This window comes from Perissodus microlepis, chromosome 8 (genome assembly GCF_051167445.1).
Source record: "Perissodus microlepis isolate ML-2025 ecotype Zambia chromosome 8, ASM5116744v1, whole genome shotgun sequence".
Classification (NCBI taxonomy): Eukaryota; Metazoa; Chordata; class Actinopteri; order Cichliformes; family Cichlidae; genus Perissodus; species Perissodus microlepis.
Window position 1 is genome coordinate 16,016,302 of NC_140468.1, and position 20,690 is coordinate 16,036,991.

At 39.0% G+C, this 20,690-nt stretch overlaps 2 protein-coding genes across 2 annotated transcripts; one reads left to right on the forward strand and one right to left on the reverse strand.

The window, feature by feature from the left end:
- Positions 1-6: 6 nt before the first annotated feature.
- On the reverse strand, positions 7-10,265 carry pelo (pelota mRNA surveillance and ribosome rescue factor). Its single transcript, XM_084937760.1, has 13 exons — positions 10,035-10,265; positions 9,512-9,604; positions 6,052-6,202; positions 4,937-5,027; positions 3,844-4,007; positions 3,324-3,384; positions 2,769-2,930; positions 2,638-2,684; positions 2,366-2,439; positions 2,208-2,279; positions 1,754-1,828; positions 1,544-1,575; positions 7-488 (listed from the first exon to the last, which is right to left on the reverse strand). The coding sequence occupies exons 1-13, from the start codon at positions 10,073-10,075 to the stop codon at positions 394-396; spliced, it is 1,158 nt and encodes a 385-aa protein (XP_084793886.1). The 5' UTR covers positions 10,076-10,265; the 3' UTR covers positions 7-393.
- Positions 10,266-10,579: 314 nt separating this feature from the next.
- Positions 10,580-18,180, forward strand: ppp1cab (protein phosphatase 1, catalytic subunit, alpha isozyme b). Its single transcript, XM_084937761.1, has 7 exons — positions 10,580-11,006; positions 11,985-12,116; positions 12,733-12,963; positions 13,812-13,916; positions 16,020-16,243; positions 17,012-17,146; positions 17,246-18,180. Exons 1-7 carry the CDS (start codon positions 10,952-10,954, stop codon positions 17,339-17,341), a joined length of 978 nt encoding a protein of 325 aa, XP_084793887.1. The 5' UTR covers positions 10,580-10,951; the 3' UTR covers positions 17,342-18,180.
- The last annotated feature ends 2,510 nt before the right edge of the window (positions 18,181-20,690 follow it).

Here is a 20,690-nt window from a genome sequence, read left to right on the forward strand (position 1 = left end):
CAGGAGTAGTTGCATGCTTCTGCTGTTTAATTGCAAGAAAGATATATTGTATGTACACTTGACTCAAGAAGTCACTGATTTTGCTATTGCTATCATTTAAAATGAATGGGTTTTTGTGACTTGGCAAAAAAATGTTAGATTCATCATACTGCCCTTCTTGTGACTTGAGGATTTTCTGTTTTTAGCTTAAAAAAACATCAAAACTGTATCAAAATTAAGTGAATTTATGGCCACTTTAGAAAATCAGGCATGTTAATTTGATTTGTAAAAGATGTGGCTGTTACAGGGGTGGAATTTCTCACAACTCGTTGTTTCATAACACATTGAACATTCCCATGTTTATCTGCAAAACTGAGGGCGGGTATCGGGAGAAGTCTGGGGTGTTTGTGTGGATCAGTCTTCATCTGAGCTACTGTTGTCCTCGGCGTCTGAAAGGTCGGCGATGGGAAACCGCAATATGGCAGCCACCCCGCTCAGCTGAGTCAGTTCTGGTGAGACAGTCCAGAATAAATCAAAAGGTGACACATCCTGTACTGCGGACTGGCTTTATATTTAATTATAAAAATGCAATCGGTGCAGTTGTAGCACAAATTCTTGACTTCTTATTTGAGTAAGACATCAATAAAGAGTGAGATTATCACTTTATGTGTGTGGCGTCATCAATTCACTGAGTCCAACTGACAGCGGTAAATTAATCCTACGCTTTATTTTTCATTATTTTACTCTTATTAGTGATTTCATGTTAAGTAACAAACCCTGCAGAAAAAAAGTGCAGAGAGATGCTCCCATTTGTTTCAGTGGTGCTCCGACAGGGATGACCATACAGGCCAGATACAGTTTTTTGAGGCTTAAGTGATGTAGCTATACATCAACAAAACCAGTGCAGAAGAGGAGAACAAATTAGCAGACATGGATTTAAACCATGATGGTATCAGATTAAACAAAATGCTATGCAATCCATTTCAAATGTTCATGAGAAATCAAATCCAGAAGAAAATGCTAAAAAAGTTAAGAGGCTTTTTTTTAGAAGTTGCCTGATGTAGTTCAAAAACTATATATTAACATCAACTGTAAGGTTCACATATGAACAACAAGAGCATTTTTAGGTTGTGACCCAACCCTCCAATATATCCAGATCTGGGACCAGCAATAGAAGAAGACCAGATTGTCACCCCTAGGCTCAAGTAATTGCTAACAGTTAACCGACTAATGTTAACGTAATGACAGCAGTTCAATACTTTAGTGCTGTTGAACGATGTCCTCTCAGTTTTCCTAAAGTCTTGTTCAGGTTCATGAACTTCAACTACTTCAGCTTTTAGCAAGGGACAGGACTGTGGGAAGTTACTTGTCAAATTGAGGAAGTAAGGATGACACTGTTGGTATCAGTACTGTGGCTATAGTGATAGTAATGGGAATCTATGGGGGATTTTTTTACGCATTGAAAACAAACGTGACAGGACATCAAGTTGAAAAACGACAGCTCCTTAGAGCCTGAGAGAGCTAAAGAGTTAACTTCAACTACAGGAAGGGAGCAATAACTTACGTTCACCCGAAACGTGAAGGCTTGAGAATATTCTGCATGGAAAAGAGAGAAAAAGTCATTAGCCTGATGTTTTCCAAAGTACTTTAAACATGTTCTAGTCAGCATGTAAATCTACAGGAGCCTGCATTTCTACTTTTAACAAAATGACACATATAGTACATAACAAAAATTCAGCTTTTAAGTCTACAAACATAGTATTTACAAAGTTACCTGACAGTGCCACCATTGTCTCTCACATTGTCCACCAAGCGAACGTAGCGACTCCTGGTGGGGATATCCTGATGCCTGACAAAACAAATTAAGCATTGAAACTGGCAGAACTGTGGGCCTGTAATGACGATTTTAAGGATATCCTCTTTTTTTTATAACATAGACGTCCCAGAAAGCTGTCATAAATCAAGTGTTTAAAGAAGAGCAGTCTAAAGACTGACTGCTCGGAGCGTATACATGTACATATGCTGACATCATTATTTGATCCTGGCTGTGTTCAGTATGTGCATCCACCCTAGTAACGTTATATTGATATGACAAAAATAAAAACACAGAAAGGAAAAGTTCTTTGAACGTACTCATCAGTATGTTAGTGAACATGTTACACATAAACAACAGCAGCAACGAGGCAGAATAACACTGCCTGTCAAAAGCATCCCTCATGCACACCTACCTGAACAACTTGTCGCTTACCAACAAGGTGTCGACAGCGAGGGCCTCAGCAGCTTTCTCTACATGAGCGAGGCTGTGAGGATGCAAAGATATGCAGGTTGTTTATAATCAGTGTTAACAATATAAGTTAACTGTTACATTCCATCATCAAGCACGCACCCGTAGAAGGCTCGGTCAGGCTCATGCTGCAGCATTTTATAGAAGTCCTCCAGGGCTTTCACCTCTCCGGCTGCCTGAGGAGCAAGATACAAAACAACAGGTCAAAATTATTTATGTCTCCAGTGAAAATAATTCATAATTCCACATAGATTAATACAATTTATAATAAAAAAAATGTGTTTTTTGCTCAGAGTTTAAAAAGCTGTGTGCACAGTTTAGCAATCATATGCACAAATATGCACAAACTCTTAAATCACAGGATGCATAGTCACCTTCGTATCAGACAGCCTATTTGTCACAGTGGGGTCAGAAAGGACTTCTGCAAAACAACAGTTGTCTCAGTGAGTTTGCACCTTATGATGAGATCAATTTAATTTCGCTGTCAAGTGGCAGCAGCTCCTACCTTTGAGTGAGTACTTATGACCTGACGATGAGTGGACCAGCATGAATTTGGGCCGATTCTCCTGCAGGATCTTGTTGTCCTGCCGTACCGCCTCATTAAAGAGGTAGGTCGTAAACTGGTCCTTCACATAGCCTGGGCTGGCCACCAGGATGCACTTCACAACTGGCAGAAAGTAAGAAAGAAAAAAATCGAAATCTCAACTCTTTTTAAATGATATCTTCTGTAAAGAGAAACTACCTGAACCAGCAGTTTACATCCACATCTGTCTAGATTTATATATGTAGTAAAACACAGAAGCAATTTAATAAAAGGTATTATGTTTACAGGAAAATAGAGGTTACTACTCTAAAACATGTATGATCCCACTGAAAAATATCCAGTGAGAGTGAAAAGTCTTCTTAAGTTATAACATTAATAAACAGTATCAGGAACAAAACACAATGATGCACATCACCAAGAATGAAAGCTTCACAGCAAACATTAAACTGGAACTGTTACAATAAGTTTAAAAAAAAAAGGCAGAAGTGTATGTCTACGCGCACACAACAGCCTTACCATCAAAATTGATGTGACGGAGAATGGCTTGCATCACAGCTTCATAAAACTTCTCCAGTCCCTGCAAACAGACACTTTGACAGTAAGCACACAGGATGAAAAACTCTCTCAGTGTTACATCCCCAAAGAAAGGGGACAGCCAAATTTTTTGTTACACTATCACAGAAATATCACAGAAAACAAACAAAAAAACTGAGGTTGACTTCCTGAGGCTAAAGAGAAATGTAATCCACTTGAACTCCACTCAATCCCATTTAAAAACATTTAAATATATTTGAATATGTATATCTGCCTACTTTGTTTTAGTCAGTAAGCTCTTAACTCCCATGACATCTACACCAAAACACTCACGCAATATGAAAATTATAATTGGGTTGGCACACTGTGTACATTTTAGCTGTATCTTCATATTCAGATTTGGCACTGTGCCCTTTTCAAAACGTCACTTCATTCCCGTTTGCTTGCTTTTAGAGCTCCCGATTCGCTAACAGCTGATCAGTTGCCTATAAATCACTTTTACCTTGTCGTGCTGTGTGCAGCTTCCTTTTCTCTTACGGGGAATGGTGACTTCCACTTTTGCACGAAGCAGCGTCATGGCAGGTGTCACGAGCACCAGGTTGGCCAGGCCTTCCTGCATTACCACAGCAGCCACATCTGCCCTCTGGGTCGGGTCACATGCCTGATCTAAAACGTAGACAATGATATAATGGAAACAAAAAGAAGAAGTTATATTTAAAACGTAATTGACAAAATTTCCAACATCTTCTACGGTGGTTTTCCTAATAAAGTGTTCGGTGATTTTATTCACTCGGCTTACAATTTTTGCCATCTGGAAAAAGCTTTCACTGCTTGACCAGAATTTTAAAAAGAAAAGGTCTTTGTTTTGTTTATGACTGTTTATTTCAAGAATAAAAAAGGTTGATATAAAAATAGTAAAAGCTACTTTGAGCTGATCTTTTATTCGCCTGCTGAGATCGAACTGTGGACCCTTGTTGCGTGAATGTGTAAACCCCTACACTATTAACGATTAACTCAAAGTATATCTTATAAGAGAACTGTTGACAGCCTGTTGAATTTGAACAAATCTGAATAAAATGAGAAAACTAGCCAAACAGCTGCAGAAATTTTGAGAACAGTTACCAAAGCCAAGAAATTTCTATCTGCTATAATCAGTTCAATTTTATTTATTTAGTGTCAAATCACAACAACTGTCACCTTTATGTTGTAGGGTTAAGACCCTTCAATATTAGAGAGAAAACCCCCCAAAATCAGATAACCCCCTATGAGCAAGGACTTGGTGACAGTTGGAAGGAAAAACTCCCTCCCCAATTTCCAGCAGAACCAGGCTCAATGAGGGGCAGCCATCTTCATCAGAAAACAAGATTTTGAGAGATTTTAAGAAAGGTAAGTAAGATCTTACTTTATATATATATATATTACTTATATGTATGTATGTATGTATGTATGTATGTATGTATTTATATACAGCTTAAGAGTCTTTGTGATTAGTTGTAGTAGGAAGTACATGCTTTAAAATAACTGACAGTCAGACATAGCAGTAAACAGTTTATAGTTGTTTTGGTGGTCGGAGTACTGAGGTAGCATCTGCTTACCAATTCTATCCAGCACGACGCTGTCCCAGTTCTTTTTAGCCAGAGTGAACTTCCTGTTGAGCTCAAGCTCAATAGTGTGATAAGCCCCCATCTGAAGAGCAAAAAAATACAACACAATCACAACTACTTTTCATTTCAAACACAAGTTAGCCTGCATCCCAGGGTTTGGTGGTACGTCAGATTAAATCGGTTAATTTCTGCTTTTGTGCAACATGACAAAGTCATAAAATCAGAGACCGTAAAAGACAGAAACATTGGTTCTTGAGACAGCTGTTGATGGGGGAGCTTTCTTGGTGAAAAGTAATCAGACAAACCTACGATGCTCTATAAAAGTAAAAAAAAACAAAAAAAAAACATATTTCTATATATATATATATATATATATATATATATATATATATATATCTCATCTGGATCACCTGTTGAGAGAAAAAAAAAAGAGAAAACAAGCAAACAAAAACAGCAATATAATAAACACAACACCATCGTGATACTCTATGTGTATATAGCAGTAAATATTAAATATTGAATATTATTATGCAGCACGTAAGATTTACAGCACACAGTGTTCTTTGAGGTAGGAGCCAAAAAGGGTGCAGTTTGTGTGTGTGTGTGAGCACACGTGTGTACACCTGCTTGTATTTAAAAGGTTCCTTCATGTAATGATCTGCTAGAGGGTGTGGGGAGCCATAGCCCCGACCTCCAGGGCATGAAGCAGGTATGGAGGAGATCAAGGCTCCAGACATCTCCAGACATTTTGGTGTCACTTATAATAAAAGACAGACGATGCTTTTTATGTCAGTCCTGACATAACCCCACTGACACAGTGGGACAACCAGTCTTCACTCAGATGCTGGAAAATAAGTATGGAGTCTAGTCTAAACCATTTTCCAAAGGCTGCATTGACTCCTGCTATTGCTAGCCAGCTGATCCTACTGTTCTTCGCTACAATGTGCAGAATATGTAAAAGGTGCCAATGATGTCGTTGTATTGTCCACAGACGGAGGGCAAGTGAGATTTTTTTTAATTTAAGACAGGTTCATATAGGAAACAGAAAATAAAAATAGTAAATATTTCACCCAGCCCATTTACCAGAGTGTTTATAAATCTCAGACCTTGACATATTGGTTCTCCTCTATGTTAGTTCCCTTTACTCTCAGCTGGCAGGCCTGGGTGTCGAAGTCGATAGTCTCCACACACAACGTCAGAGTAGTTCGGACTCTCGAGCTGCCCACGCTTCCTGTAGGGGACTCGGTCTGCACCTTTCTGTGGGAAAAGGACAGAAGCCGAAGCTTTTAGTTGCTGCACTGATGATGAGCTGTGTATTTTTCAGAACAAAACACTAAGGTAGAAGAGTAATGCTGAAAGCTATAACAATCCTTGAATAACACAGAATGACTATAATAAACACAACTTCACACCGGTGTCAGAGCATCGCTCCACACACTGAGTCACAAAGAGGCATAAACTTGAGTTACAGCTACATCAATGCTGCCCGAGGGATGTGGGTGGTTTTTTTGTTTGTTTGTTTGCTTGAACATTGTGGTATATCAACTACAATGATCCCACCAACACTGAATGGAATACCGATACAAATACTCAAAAATGGAAATTTGCACCGCAGATATAACTAGAACTTTTATTAAAGATTATAGGTGGGGGGAAAAAATTGATGTACATCAACAGCAGATCCAGAACATGTACTGTGTCCACCGAAAAACTGTTTAAACACCATCAAACAGTTTCACCCTATTAACAGCAAAGACCTGGAGGACATCTTAGGTCAACTGAACTCCTCCTCTTGCTGTTTAGATGTCCTGCCAACAAGTTTTTTCAAAAAGGTCTCAAAGACTTTAGAGTCAGACCTGTTACAGATCGTCAACTTTTCCTTAATGTCAGGTGTGTTTCCGGAACCACTAAAAACTGCTGTAATAAAACCTATACTGAAAAAGGACAATCTTGACAAGACACAAATGAACAACTACAGGCCGATCTCAAATCTCCCATTTTTAAGTAAGATTATTGAAAAAGCAGTTTCTCAACAGCTCAATACTTCTTAAAACAGAAAAACTGCTATGATGCCTTCCAGTCAGGTTTTAGACAGAACCACAGCACTGAAACCGCTCTGACCAAAGTGTTTAATGACATATGTCTGAATACAGACAGTGGAAAAATGTCAGTCTTAGTTTTACTGGATCTCAGTGCAGCATTTGACACAGTTGACCACAACATATTACTCAAACTGGAGAACTGGGCAGGTCTTTCAGGAACTGTACTAAACTGGTTCAAAACATACTTAGAAAACAGGAAATACTTTGTATCAATAGGTAACTTCACATCTGAGCAGACAAGTATCACATGTGGAGTTCCCCAAGGTTCCATCTTGGGACCCCCTCTGTTTAACATTTACATGCTCCCACTGGCACAGATTATAAAGAACAACAAAATAAACTACCACAGCTATGCAGATGACACACAAATATATATCACAATGTCACCAGGAGACCGAGGCCCTGTACAGGCTCTTGGTAAATGCATTGAGGAAATTAATGACTGGTTGTGCCACAATTTTCTCCAGCTAAACAAAAACAAAACTGAAGTAATAGTCTTTGGCGCCAAAGAAAAACGATTACAGGTCACCAGAGAACTTCAATATACACCTAAAAACCACAAACCAGGCGAGAAATTTGGGTGTAGTGATGGATGCAGACCTAAACTTAGAAAAACACATTAAGACAATAACAAAATCAGCTTACTATCACCTCAAGAATATATCAAGGATAAAAGATCTGATGTCCCAACAGGACCTGGAAAAACTAGTCCATGCATTCATCTTTAGCAGGCTTGATTACTGTAACAGCATCTTTACAGGTCTACCTAAAAAATCAGTCAGACAACTACAGCTCATTCAGAACTCTGCTGCTCGAGTCCTCACTAAGACCAAAAAAGTGGACCACATCAGTCCAGCTCTGAGGTCTTTACACTGGCTGCCTGTCCGTCAGAGGATAGACTTTAAAGTTCTGATGCTGGTCTATAAAGCTCTGAATGGTTTAGGACCAAAATACATCAGTGACCTCCTGACCCAGTATGAACCTTCCAGAACCCTCAGGTCATCTGGATCCGGTCTCTTATCAGTTCCCAGAGTCAGAACCAGACACGGAGAAGCTGCATTCGGCTTTTATGCTCCTTATATCTGGAACAAACTCCCAGAAAGCCTCAGATCAGCTGAAACACTCAGTTTATTTAAATCCAGGTTGAAGACTCACCTGTTCTCAGCTGCATTTGAATAAAGCACCAAATCCACACTTTTAAGCTTAAATTTCAAAACTAACATTTTAACTACTGATTTTATCTATTGTTCTGATTTTATCTGTTTTGATTTTATATACTGTTTTGTTTGTTTGTTTGTTAATTAGTTTGTTTGTTTGTTTGCTTGTTTTAATCAATTTTAAATCATGCTTTTTATTTGTTTTTGTTTCTAATGTCTCTGTAAAGCACTTTGAATCACCTTGTTGTTGAATTGTGCTATACAAATAAACTTGCCTTGCCTTGCCTTGCCTTGATGTGGTGATATTGTATTGTTACATGAAGACTAAATATGATATTTTATTGAATAAATTACGATACTCTAGGAATACTACAAACAAGAGGCCTGATCCCATGCACCACCATCCTGAGACAATGTTAGCTTAGTCTGACCGAGTGACTTACTATCATAATGGAGGGCGTGTGGTCGAATTCATATCTACCTTAATTATATCTACCTTAGATAATATCAAAATTCATACAATAATCAGGATACATGAATACCATATATTTCTAAAGTATTTCTACAAAGCAGTCTTGCACACACAACCTTTCTTTTGCAACTTAATTGTTACAGTGAGTGTCTAATCTTTAACTTCTTTTGCCAGCATATTTTACAAACCCATGAAATGAAGAAAAAAATGAAGAAATCTGCATTATTACAGGGCTTCACCTGTGTCTTTGTGTAATATATTGATTATTAGGACTGTTTTCTTAGCCTGATAGGCCGAAGGACACTGTCTCAGCTGAACTATGGACACGCACACACATACACTTACACTGATAAGCACTCACTCATCCCCCCTCCCTTTCCAACGCCTTCGATGCTTGTTGCCCCCTGGGAACACGAGGCGGGTCCGGGCCCGTGCTGTCGAAGAGATGACGGCGCCGTCGCAGGATGGCTGCTGTGTTGCCTGGGGTTACTCCTCATCCCCTACCCATCCCTGTGGCTTGTCATGTCTTCCATAATGTTGTGCTGTGGACATTTATGTGCTTTTTTGTGCAGAGGAGTTTTTTTGTTTCCTGTTCTCGTGCTGTCCTACCATGGAAGCACAACATGAGTGGAGGTCTCTTTTTTTCCTCTTGTACCTTCCCGATGTTGTGTACATTTCAGTGTTTTTCTTGTAACGCTACCGATCTCCGACTTGTAATCCCATGTGATGTCTGTGTTATGTGTGTAAGGTCGGGGGGGGTTACCATCTCGCTGCAGGGCAACCTGCTTGCGACAAATAAAGCTGTCATTCATTCATTCATTCATTCATTCATTACCTGATAGTCGAGGCTCTTAAGCTGTCCCCCACTTGGAGCAGGTTGTAGGTATGCCACATATCCTCCGCCTCCTCGGGCACCAGAGTCACCTGACTGAATTAAGCGTTGGTGATCAATAAGCTAGGATCTGCACTCGTGTGGTTTTGGTATACAATTTTTTTAAAAATAGATGTGCTCCCAATTTAAGATGCGAAGGTGGTAAAATGGCACAGGAATTCCCAAAGTACATAGTGTGTATTACTATATTTATTTACACAAGTTTGTTTGGTTTACTCCCTAAGGTGTGGTTTGTCAATTCAGTCTGTAAAGCTAAAGCTAAACCAGAAGTTGTAACATGTTAGTAAAGGTTCTGTTTTAACACATATTAAGACAAAATAGTCGGTTTGCTTATTAATACAAAACCCACACCTCTCCCGTTCTCTGAGTGCACGGGAATGTAACTCACTACACTGACACATGTACAGTCAGCTACAACACAGCAAGCTGGTTAGCCTACTAGCATTAGCCATCAGCGCTCACTCACCCGGCATTATCTTTCTCAATATCTTTATGGAGCAACTTCATGGTTGGATGATTGTATGATACAAACCGAATTATTAGTGTAAAATATATAGGTTAGCAGCTGTCCGGCTAAGGGACATGTTTATCTCTTAGTGAAATAACAAATTAGCCAAGCCATCTCCCAACTTTACAATGAATCACTCGCTGCGTGTCGCCAGGCGCTGGGACATTGCGTCAGCGCCCAAATACGTCACCTGTTCTTCCAATCATGGTCACTTCCGTGGGAGTAGCTTTTGCTGCGCAACAAATACGAAACGAATACAAACACGCTGTTTGAGTAAATGCGAAAAATGTGCTTTTTTCTTGTCTTCACTCATAAAGTCTTTAATTTACAGTAGCCTAAACGTAACATAATCAAGAAATAGTGCCCTTTTTTTACAAATTAGTTTGAGATAAGTAAATGCTGATAGACACGGAAAACAACCAATCAAGGAGTAGATAGGATGTCACAAACACCGCCTATTTTTAAAGCTAACCAATGGGGGCACGACAGCGGTCAGCCCACTTCCGTTCAACACCGCTTTGAGCTAACGCTCGTCCAGCAGCTTTTTTTGTCGATGGCATGGTGCTAGTAGCTGCCGCACAATAACGTAGTCGAGAAAATACGAATAGACTAAACGAAATTCGGATGCCTAAATGGAATTAGTCGATTAATGTGATTTCCGAAGTACATGACAGCCATCACATCGTTAACATTTCAAAATCTCGCCTCAAATTTTGAGGTAGCCGATTCTTCCCCAAGGTTAGCTAGCTAGCGGGCTAACGATAGCCGATTAACACTAAACTAGTTCAGGTAACTATAATTCGGCAACCAGTTAATACCCAGTACCTCTTGAATTCGTAGAAGTTATTAGAAGTCGGCCGGAACAGGGGCAGAACATGGCAGAAGCCGACAAGTTGAACATCGACTCCATTATACAGCGTCTCCTCGAAGGTAAGACCAAGTATTTCGCTCGATATTTATTCAAAGAGTAGCCATTTTAGCCAACTGCGGCTAGGGAACGGTAGCCGCCAACGCCGTAAAAACAAGTTCAGTTCATCCGGCGCTTCTTGCAAAGGAAGCATAGCACTTAAATGCTCAGTAAATTTAATTTGTTTGAATGTTGTCTCCGGAAATTGAATACAAAAGAGAGACGGGTTGAATATATATTTTTGAACACAGTTATATATTCGCACCACTTGTATTGTGAGAGTTGGTCTCGTTAAACTTGCATTGAAACATACTATGATGCAGAAATATGCATCATTTTAAACGTTTATACTTGTGCAGACATCGTTTGGGTACACACTGAAGTGGTTATACGTTTAAATTTAAAAGGTCACTCCTGTATGCTAGCAGGGTGAGGTCATTTTATTTTGTTACTTGTAATCACATTTTTATTTTTATTGCTTTGTAGGACAGAGAGCAAATGCTCCATAACACCAGTAAAATCATCCAGGGTGCTATTGAGTCTTGATTTGTAACTATCACTGTTCACTATATATAGGTCGACCTCTGGATGCCTCTGAAAATGTCTTTGTCTTTATGTTTGGTTTGGCTGTATTTGGAGCCATACAAGATTCTTCACGAAAAAGTGTGTGACATTTGCAGATTATGATTATAAATGAGTGCTCTTATTACCACTGTAAAATGTGTAATCCACAGATTTGTTCTCCTTTATTTTGAGATGTCTTTTTCTAATTACGTTGCTTCTAATCAAGAACATAGCAGATTCACTGCTACAGTGTGCACAAAATAAAATGAGCCAACTGTCCATGGCAGTATGCCCTACAAATTACACTTTAAGCTGCATTTATGCAGAGAGAAATGAGAATAATCACCCAATAGCCACTTGTAATAATTTACCCCTTTCTTATTAAAAACAGTGTAAGAATCTGCTGTTGTTTTCTGACTCATTTTTTCCCCTTACAGTGAAAGGCTCCAGACCTGGCAAAAATGTTCAGCTGACAGAGAATGAAATCCGTGGTCTTTGCCTCAAATCCCGGGAGATCTTCCTCAGCCAGCCAATCCTGCTTGAACTTGAGGCGCCCCTCAAGATTTGTGGTGAGGCTTAAGTGGCGTTCTTTGGAGTCGAGGGAATTCTCGAGGGTGGTCAAACAACATAGCAAGCTGTTGAAGCTTAGAGTGCTGGACCATTATGAGTCAGCTTATGTGCATACTATGCTCTAGTATTCACATGACCAAATGCTAAGTTATTATAGTTAATTAAAAACAGACTGGCACTAAAAAAAAAAAAGTGTTTAATTCTTCATGGCTGTAATCTTGCCACATAAACAACTCACGGGATAAAGTGGTACTGACTTGCTGGTTCAATTCTGTTTTGTACTTAAAGTTTCCCTGGAGTTTTCCTGCCGTACCTTAACGTTGACTGACTGCGTTGAATGTTAGTTTAAGGAACAGGTTTCAGGAACTGCAGTAGAAATCATAAGCATCCTCGTACTAAATGCAACCTCATAACAAAACACACACATAAGGTAACTCTGTAATAAGTGTTTATTTAAAATAACACTTTGTCAGTCATGGTATAAAGTGCTAATCTTCAAGGTCTCTAGTCATGTTGTACCTCCATCCAACTCCCTCAGCCTTTGTTGTGCACATATACTGAGCACGATAATCACACCTTTGAACAACATTGCTGTTTCCCCTCTTGTTTCTCTAGGTGATGTTCACGGGCAGTACTATGATCTGCTCAGGCTGTTTGAATATGGAGGCTTTCCACCAGAGAGCAACTACCTGTTCCTGGGCGACTACGTAGACAGAGGCAAGCAGTCCCTGGAGACCATCTGTCTGTTGCTGGCTTACAAGATCAAATACCCAGAAAACTTCTTTCTGCTGAGAGGAAACCATGAGTGCGCCTCTATTAACAGAATATACGGCTTCTACGACGAGTGTAAGTCATGATATATGCACACAGATACAGACAGTAATTTGGAAAGTTGTGCGACTGCTCTCTGTGGTTACCAGTTGAATAGAAAAGTGTAGGCCAAAACACAGCAGACCTCGGTGTGGTCAAGAGGACACCTTGGTTTTTCTTTTTTGTTTGATACCGAAACTGTAAAAAGAGGAAATGTGTGTACACAACATCAAACTTATCATATATAGAAATATATAAAATATAGATAAATAGATGTAGGGTGAGAGAAATGGATGTATATGTGTCTATATCTTAATACATCAAAAGCTACATAGAATAGAAATGAAAAATAGGAAAGTGTTTCAGCAGCAAAGTGACAGGCAGATGGAGGATGCAGATTTACACATTAAAAACAAGAAGTAAGAGACTGTACAGGGCAGATTTACACATAAGGAGGAAAAAACAAAAGAAACACCAAGTATTTAGTGAAGTAATGTTTATCAGCACTTGCAACAGGTGTGGTGGTTAGTTTCTTTTTATTATTTTTTTTAATTGCGATTAAGAAAATATGCCTGACACTTTGAAATCTGTCTGTAGATTATTAACTAATTAAGTATTCTTAGATTCACAGTGTACACAAGATATCTATTCCCTTGTGAGTTCCTTTAAAATTGATGGTGAAACATGGACAACACTCAGTACTCCGGGCTTCAGGCTAAGGAGCATGATCGGGCAGTAGGAACAGTGATTCAGTCACATGCTTTTTGTTCTATTTAGAGCTCAGCTTATGTAAAATGTGTTTTCAGCTTGAAACAAGTGGCGCTGCTGATTTTATAGCTCTTATGATGAGATTGTGACCGAGTAATTGTAATTTCCTCCCACAGGTAAAAGGCGATACAACATAAAACTGTGGAAGACCTTCACTGACTGCTTCAACTGTTTGCCTGTAGCAGCCATTGTTGATGAGAAGATCTTCTGTTGCCATGGAGGTATCCTCTTCAAACAGTTAATTTGGTTTCTATCCAGAGCGAACACACAAAGACTAGACTCCGCTCTGTTGTATCTGTCAACATAATGGTCATGGTCTAGCAGTACTGCGGGATCTTAATTTGTTAGACTAATTCAATTTTATTTATATAGCACCAAATCACAACAGCAGTCGCCTCAAGGCGCTTTATATTGCACAGTAGATCATACAATAATAGACACAGAGAAAAACCCAACAATCATATGACCCCCTATGAGCAAGCACTTTGGCGACAGTGGGATGGAAAAACTCCTTTTTAACAGGAAAAAACCTCCAGCAGAACCAGGCTCAGGGAGGGTCGGGCATCTGCTGCGACTGGTTGGGGTGACGGTGTTTGTAATTCCTTCTCCTGGATCAGTAGACACAGATATAGCTAAAAACGGGTACAGCTTTAACAGACTGTCATTTAATACATCAATCCCTTTTGTAATAAGCGTGTACTGTGCAAAGGTCTTGAGCCACCTTTCATTTCTTTATATTTTGCATTAAAGGAGCCAGGATGTCCTGTGCTTTATAAAGTGGTCTTGAGAAACAGTTCTCCAGGCTTTGACAGTCTTTCTTTTGGACACTTGCTGCTTCTTCACTCATTTTCAGTCCAGTCATTGTACCTGATCAATATCAGAATTATTATTATTTATTAACACTATTATTTATTTAACAAACCTATTTATCATTCAAGCATTAAAAAAAGAACCTAACTCAAGGGATTAATCAAATTATTTTTGCACCAAAAAGATGATTCCCAAAGAGCTTTTGGATAAAAACTTTGTACATCTTGGGATGGTGTGCAGTGTCTTTTAAAACTTTATTTCTACCACTCTCTGTGGTAGATGTTATTTTTTTTTTTATTTAATCATTTACCAAATGTTATTGATTAATTCAAGCACTTCTTTGTAATCTGTTTGCTGTCATATTTATGTTCAAAATGTAAAAAAAAAAAAAAAAAGTTAAACACATTCTGACACTGGACATTTTCTTAAAACTTCGTATGAAACATTTTCTTATGGATGATTATCATGATATGATACAGTTTTTAGTTATTACTGCAGTTTATTTTCTTAAACATCCAGACATCTTGACCTAAGACACTAAATAATTCTTAATCTGTCAGGACCTGTCAACAGGTCCTCAAAGTCAGTGGTAAGGAAGCGCTGTGTGCTGCGCTAACACCCAAGTTGAGCAGCCAGCGAAAAACCGCTGCAGTCTGCTTGTACTGCGTAATCTTTTGTGGCCACTCAAGGTCTTCATACGTTCTGCATTTCCCCGCTCCCTGTCATTCTGCATTTCTGTACCCCCAATGTACGTTTCATCGTGGCACATGCAAGCTCTCCCCAGTCAGTGCTCTTAGTCGACACAGCAGCAAACAATTTTTTCCACCGCAAAAGCCGTAGAAAAGGATGGCTTTCAGAGCGTATGCTGCTTTCTGTATTAAAGGGCCTGTAGGGAGACACTGATGTGCCAGCTGTGCTCTATTCACAAGAGAAATTAGGCTAATTATTACAGCAGAGGCAGTCATGTCCTGTTGGCACTCTGTCAGATATCCACGGTTACATTCATTAAAAACATCCTACATTATTCAATAGAAAGTACTCATTTAAAAATTTCTTCTTCAGAAACCTAAGTTCTTTATCTTGTGAGGATGTTTCAGGTGGTGTTTGAGCGTTGAAACAGTCGGTGTGAGCAAAACTACCATGGAGTGTCGTGGCTTTGGGTTGTAATTCCAGTGATGGGCTTTTGTTAAAAGGAAGCAATCCAGTCTACTTGCATGATGGCGCTATCTTGTTAGCTGGGATATGGGTGAAGTTAACATTGGATGACCGGCCTCTCTGTTTTCTGTACCTTCTGATTTAAAAGTTGAGCACTAAATTTACCTTTAAACATCGCCAGGAATATCACAGGGTTTTTGCAGCATGTGATATTCATTTTCTTTTTATGGTTGCTCTTTGAATCTTTTCAGGATGCAAACATTTTTTACAAAAACAAATTCTAAAATCAGATGCTGAATTTTTTTTTTTTTTTTTTTTTCACTACTGAAGTTTAATTCTTGGACATTTATATTTTCCAGGTCTGTCTCCAGACCTCCAGTCCATGGAGCAGGTGAGAAGGGTCATGCGTCCCACTGATGTTCCTGACCAGGGCCTACTGTGCGACCTGCTGTGGGCAGACCCCGATAAAGATGTGCTGGGCTGGGGTGAGAACGACCGCGGTGTCTCTTTCACTTTTGGTGCAGATGTGGTGACAAAGTTCCTCCACAAACATGACATGGACCTCATTTGTCGAGCCCATCAGGTCAGTACCAAAAAATGTAATTGAATGGTTCACAGTTTCATGGTAGTAAAAATGAGTAACACAAGTGAAAGGGTTTGATAACAGGATTTGGTTGGGCCTCATAGTTAAGTGTTTAACTGCTTGGAGTTGATTGGGGATTTTTTTTTCACCCTTGGTTGTCTTTAAAGATGCTGGAGGGTTGTCTGGTCTTTATTAGAAGTTGCAGCAGGGTACCAGGTATTGTTTTGATCTGGCGAGGTGCACGTGGCGTGTGTGTCATGTGGGTAAAGGAGCTATTAGCATTGAAGCAGCTCTTCCTTGAAGCTACAAGAAGGCTGCAACATTTATCAAACAATAATTTTACAGATGCTGTTGTGTATTTTAAGAAATGTCATGTGGAAGTGCTGCAGGGGGAAGTGTTTAGATAGTGGCAGTGACACAGCAGCTAAAAACCTTTTAACCATTTAAGCACAATTGGATTTCAGGCCAGCTTCAGCAGCTAAATTTTGATTTTAGTCTTCAAATGTCTTTAATGTGTTGATATTTAGAGTAGTTTCCATCAGTACTGATGCTGGCCTTACATGGCTGCAGTTATCGCTTAGTTTTGATCAGAGCTCAAGCTACAGTTTTTGTTCAGCAGTTAGATGTGTTAGCGGAATTTTCTTATTTGTGAAGCTGTGCTAGTAACGGGGCATTTATAATGTCATGTGTTATCATCCGTAGCAGAGTCTATTGTTCTGCTGTGTGCTTGATCCTGTGTGAGAGTTTGCTAACCTGTTTGTTTTTCAGGTGGTTGAGGACGGATATGAATTCTTTGCAAAGAGGCAGCTTGTGACTCTGTTCTCCGCCCCAAACTACTGCGGGGAGTTTGACAATGCCGGCGCTATGATGAGTGTAGATGAGACCCTCATGTGTTCATTCCAGGTAAACTAGAAACTGATCACTGATTGAACTTGCTAATCTTAAAGATTGTTGTCATTTTTCACTCATGGTTTTTTCTTCTTCTTTATTTTCCTTGTGCAGATCCTCAAACCTGCAGATAAGAAGCTGTTCTATGGTGGGGGCGGGGGCATGGGCTCCGGTCGCCCAGTCACTCCACCTAGGAAAGCTAAGAAATGACACCAGTAGTTTGCCCTTGACCCTTGTCCTGCCCTCTCTACCTCTTCTTCTCCTTTCTTTCACCAAACAGCCAGAAATCAAACCTATACCCAGGGCTTTTATTTCCTTTTTTATCTGTACTTCTTAAAACGTTTAATGTTACAGATGGTCTGAGTGAGTGTGCGCGTGTGCAGGCTTACAAACGTCTGCAGGTGAGCATTAAAATCATGTGTGCACGTGTATATTCTGTGTGAGAATATTAGAGATTTATAATCCCTGCTCCCCCCCTCCCCCCTTTCTCTGACCACTCTTCCCACTGAAAGGCTGAAACCACATTGTCTGTACAGTAACTTGACTGAAATGACAGGGTTTGGGAGAAGGTGGGAGATTGCTGATGTAATGAATTTGGCAGCAAGCTCTTATTAGCAGATGGTGTGTACGTACATACTTGTGGAAGGGGGATTTTTTTTTTTTTTTAAAAATATATATTATTATTTTTTCCCCTGTCCTCTGTACTGTAAAATCGAAAACACAGGTGTGTGCGTGTGTGTGCATGCTGTGTCTTGCCTGTTGGAGTATGATCACAATATGCTTAAACAGGGAGGAGTTTGTCACCTTATCAGAGCGAGCGCACATTTGCACACATGCCCACACACGTGCATATGACTCGTCAGATTCATATGAGCCAGAGCTGTTTAAAAAGAAAAAAAAGAAAAGAAAAAAAAACCCACAAAAAAACAACGACAAACAAATAAAAAAACAGTCCAGTTTAGGTTTGTACAGATTTGATTACTTGAAAGATTTTTTGTGAATTCGTTTTGTAGTCTTTCATCAAGTTGACCAATAAAGCGAGAATCTGAGCTGTACTGTCTCTCAGTCGTTTTTCCGTATCTGCTTCGGTATACAATAGTACTCTTAGTTGCTTGGGCGGTTATTTTAAAGGCTCTAAATGAATTGGGAGGTGACTTTTAATTTCAAACATGATAAATGCATGTATAAACAAATCTTACTAGAATTTCCTTTTATTAAGAATGAACAGATTATAAACTCATCTGTCAGTCTCATTTCTTTCTGGTCATATTCTATTTATTCTCTGGTGTAATGGGCTAACTGGTTGGCAGAGGGAGATACTTGTACCCGGAGATTATCTTAGACAATGCATTTCATCACAGAAAAGTTGCAAGTTTTGTTTTTTAAACATGTTCCTGTAAATGTTTCACAATAAAAGTCTTTTCCAAAAAGAGGTTTCTGTGCACTGAAATTCTAGAGGGCTTTTAATTTGAAACACGTATGTGAAGTGTTGTTAAAGAGTAAAGGCAGCAGAGGGTGAAAGTATTAAAATATTACCAGCTATAGCTATCAAACTGGGAACAAGAGAGGGCACAAGGTAATAGGGTAAAGGACATGAGATACAAAAGACAAGATAAACAATGTTTATGTTAATGGATATGAAAATATTTGTTAGACTTTAAAAATCTTTCCATTTACCTGTTCCAAAGGTTGATTCTTTATTAAGTCTTTATTATACTTCATCTACACCAGGGGAATATATCTTCTTTTTTTTTTTTAATTAATATTTTATTTACGAACAAAACAAGACAGCAACTTGGAGACAGATCCAGGACAAGGACATGGTCAACTTACAAACACAGACGATACAATAATCGAAACACGGGGCGAGTGGAGTGTGCATAATGTGCAAGGAACCTCCACATGGGAAGTGTTTCTAACCAAATCCCTCATGGATCGGGTGAAAGATAAAATAGGTGACAACAGCAGCAATAATTATATCAACACACTTACAGTGATACAATTATAGCAAATATAGATGCACATAAGAAAAGGAAGAAAATGACTATATTATATATATATATATATATATATATATATATACACACAAACATCTAAAAATTGATAAATGAAAGGGGGGAAGAGTAATCAAGCATATCTGATGAGAGCATGGATGATTCTTGGTAGAGCAGGTTATTATTTTGACTTCTCAGGTTCTGAATCGCTCCCTGACCTGATCGGAGAGAGCTCTCCAGAACATAGCATCGCCAAACAACACAAAATATCCTCCAGACCAGCGGTCTCCAACCTTTTTTGCACCACGGACCGGTTTATGCCCGACATTATTTTCACGGACCGGCCTTTAAGGTGTCGCGGATAAATACAACAAAATAAAACTAGTACCGGTACCGAAAAAAAGAAGATTTATTCATAACACACGTGAAAAGACCCAGGAAAATCGAGTTAACGATAAAAACGATAACAAAATAACGCTGAAAACCGATAAAAACCCTGAAAACCATACATTTCACACCTGAAATGCTGCTCCAGACCCTAAAGAGAGATTATATTTATCAGGTGGCCATTGGTTAATGAATGTTTCATCTGTATTAATTTACTAAGCGTGGTTTATAATGAATGTCTCCCACCAAATGCATGAAGCTGTTGCAGAACTGCAGAGCTCCTTTAATGACAGACGGTTGCGTCCTAGGTGCACAAAGGAGTGTTATCGCAGGTCCTTCCTCCCAGCAGCTGTTACACTTTAGACTTTAACCTTCACTGCTCCACAATAAATTGTTTAAATCCCTGCTGTTATTGGTACACTTTTTTTTATTTTCTGTAAATAGTCTGTGGTTGTTTTTAAAGCATAAATATGCAGCACTTTTGGTACATTAAAAAAAAAAAAATCAACCCACTGTCTGCTTGAAGTCTGCTGAGGCAGTCCATTATTTGAATGCTTTTTGCCTGATTTCCCATACCACAAATATTATATTCCAGCTGACTAGTTTAAGTGATACCATTACTTAAAGGGAAGTGAGTATGTAGCATAGATATGTTTGTGTGAGAGGCACTATTACATTATTTAAAGTTAGTTGCGTATACTTAAAAGTGGCTCAATGCGGTGCAGAAAAAGTAGGGAGAAACAAAAGTGAACAGAAGACAGGTAACAAAAAACAGAACAACACATAAAGATAAAGAATACATAATTCTATATGAACATCTTTTAGGGTAGAAATGTCAGCATTTTTAGACATAAGTAAACATAGTGAAGCAGTAAACCCTCCTTAATCATTTCTTTGCCAAATCAAAGAGCTCCCAGACCAAATGTAATCATTATTAACGTATCACCGTTGTGCGCATGCTCTACTCTGTGACGGTCATCTCGTCCATCCTTACAAATACTTCCAATTTAGGTAATTTAGAGGGTTTGTCTCGCTTTTTTCCCCAACTTGGTTTTAACTGTAAATAATTTTAATGTGTAAATAACTGTTAACTGTTGTAAAGAAGTTACTCACAGCTTTTTCTATTAAGTAATCAATCAGGTGAGCGAAGTAAGTACTAGCTAGTGGGCTGGTTTCAG

What these genes read in the sequence shown, in the direction of transcription:
- ppp1cab (XM_084937761.1), top strand. Translation starts at nt 10,952, where the DNA reads ATGGCAGAAGCCGACAAGTTGAACATCGACTCCATTATACAGCGTCTC. An exon ending in ATACGGCTTCTACGACGAGT is followed by an intron (nt 12,964 to 13,811) that starts GTAAGTCATGAT and finishes TTCCTCCCACAG; the next exon opens with GTAAAAGGCGATACAACATA. An exon ending in TCATTTGTCGAGCCCATCAG is followed by an intron (nt 16,244 to 17,011) that starts GTCAGTACCAAA and finishes TTTGTTTTTCAG; the next exon opens with GTGGTTGAGGACGGATATGA.
- pelo (XM_084937760.1), bottom strand. Translation starts at nt 10,075, where the DNA reads ATGAAGTTGCTCCATAAAGATATTGAGAAAGATAATGCCGG. An exon ending in ATTGAGAAAGATAATGCCGG is followed by an intron (nt 9,605 to 10,034) that starts GTGAGTGAGCGC and finishes CGCTTAATTCAG; the next exon opens with TCAGGTGACTCTGGTGCCCG. An exon ending in TTAAGAGCCTCGACTATCAG is followed by an intron (nt 6,203 to 9,511) that starts GTAATGAATGAA and finishes CTTTTCCCACAG; the next exon opens with AAAGGTGCAGACCGAGTCCC.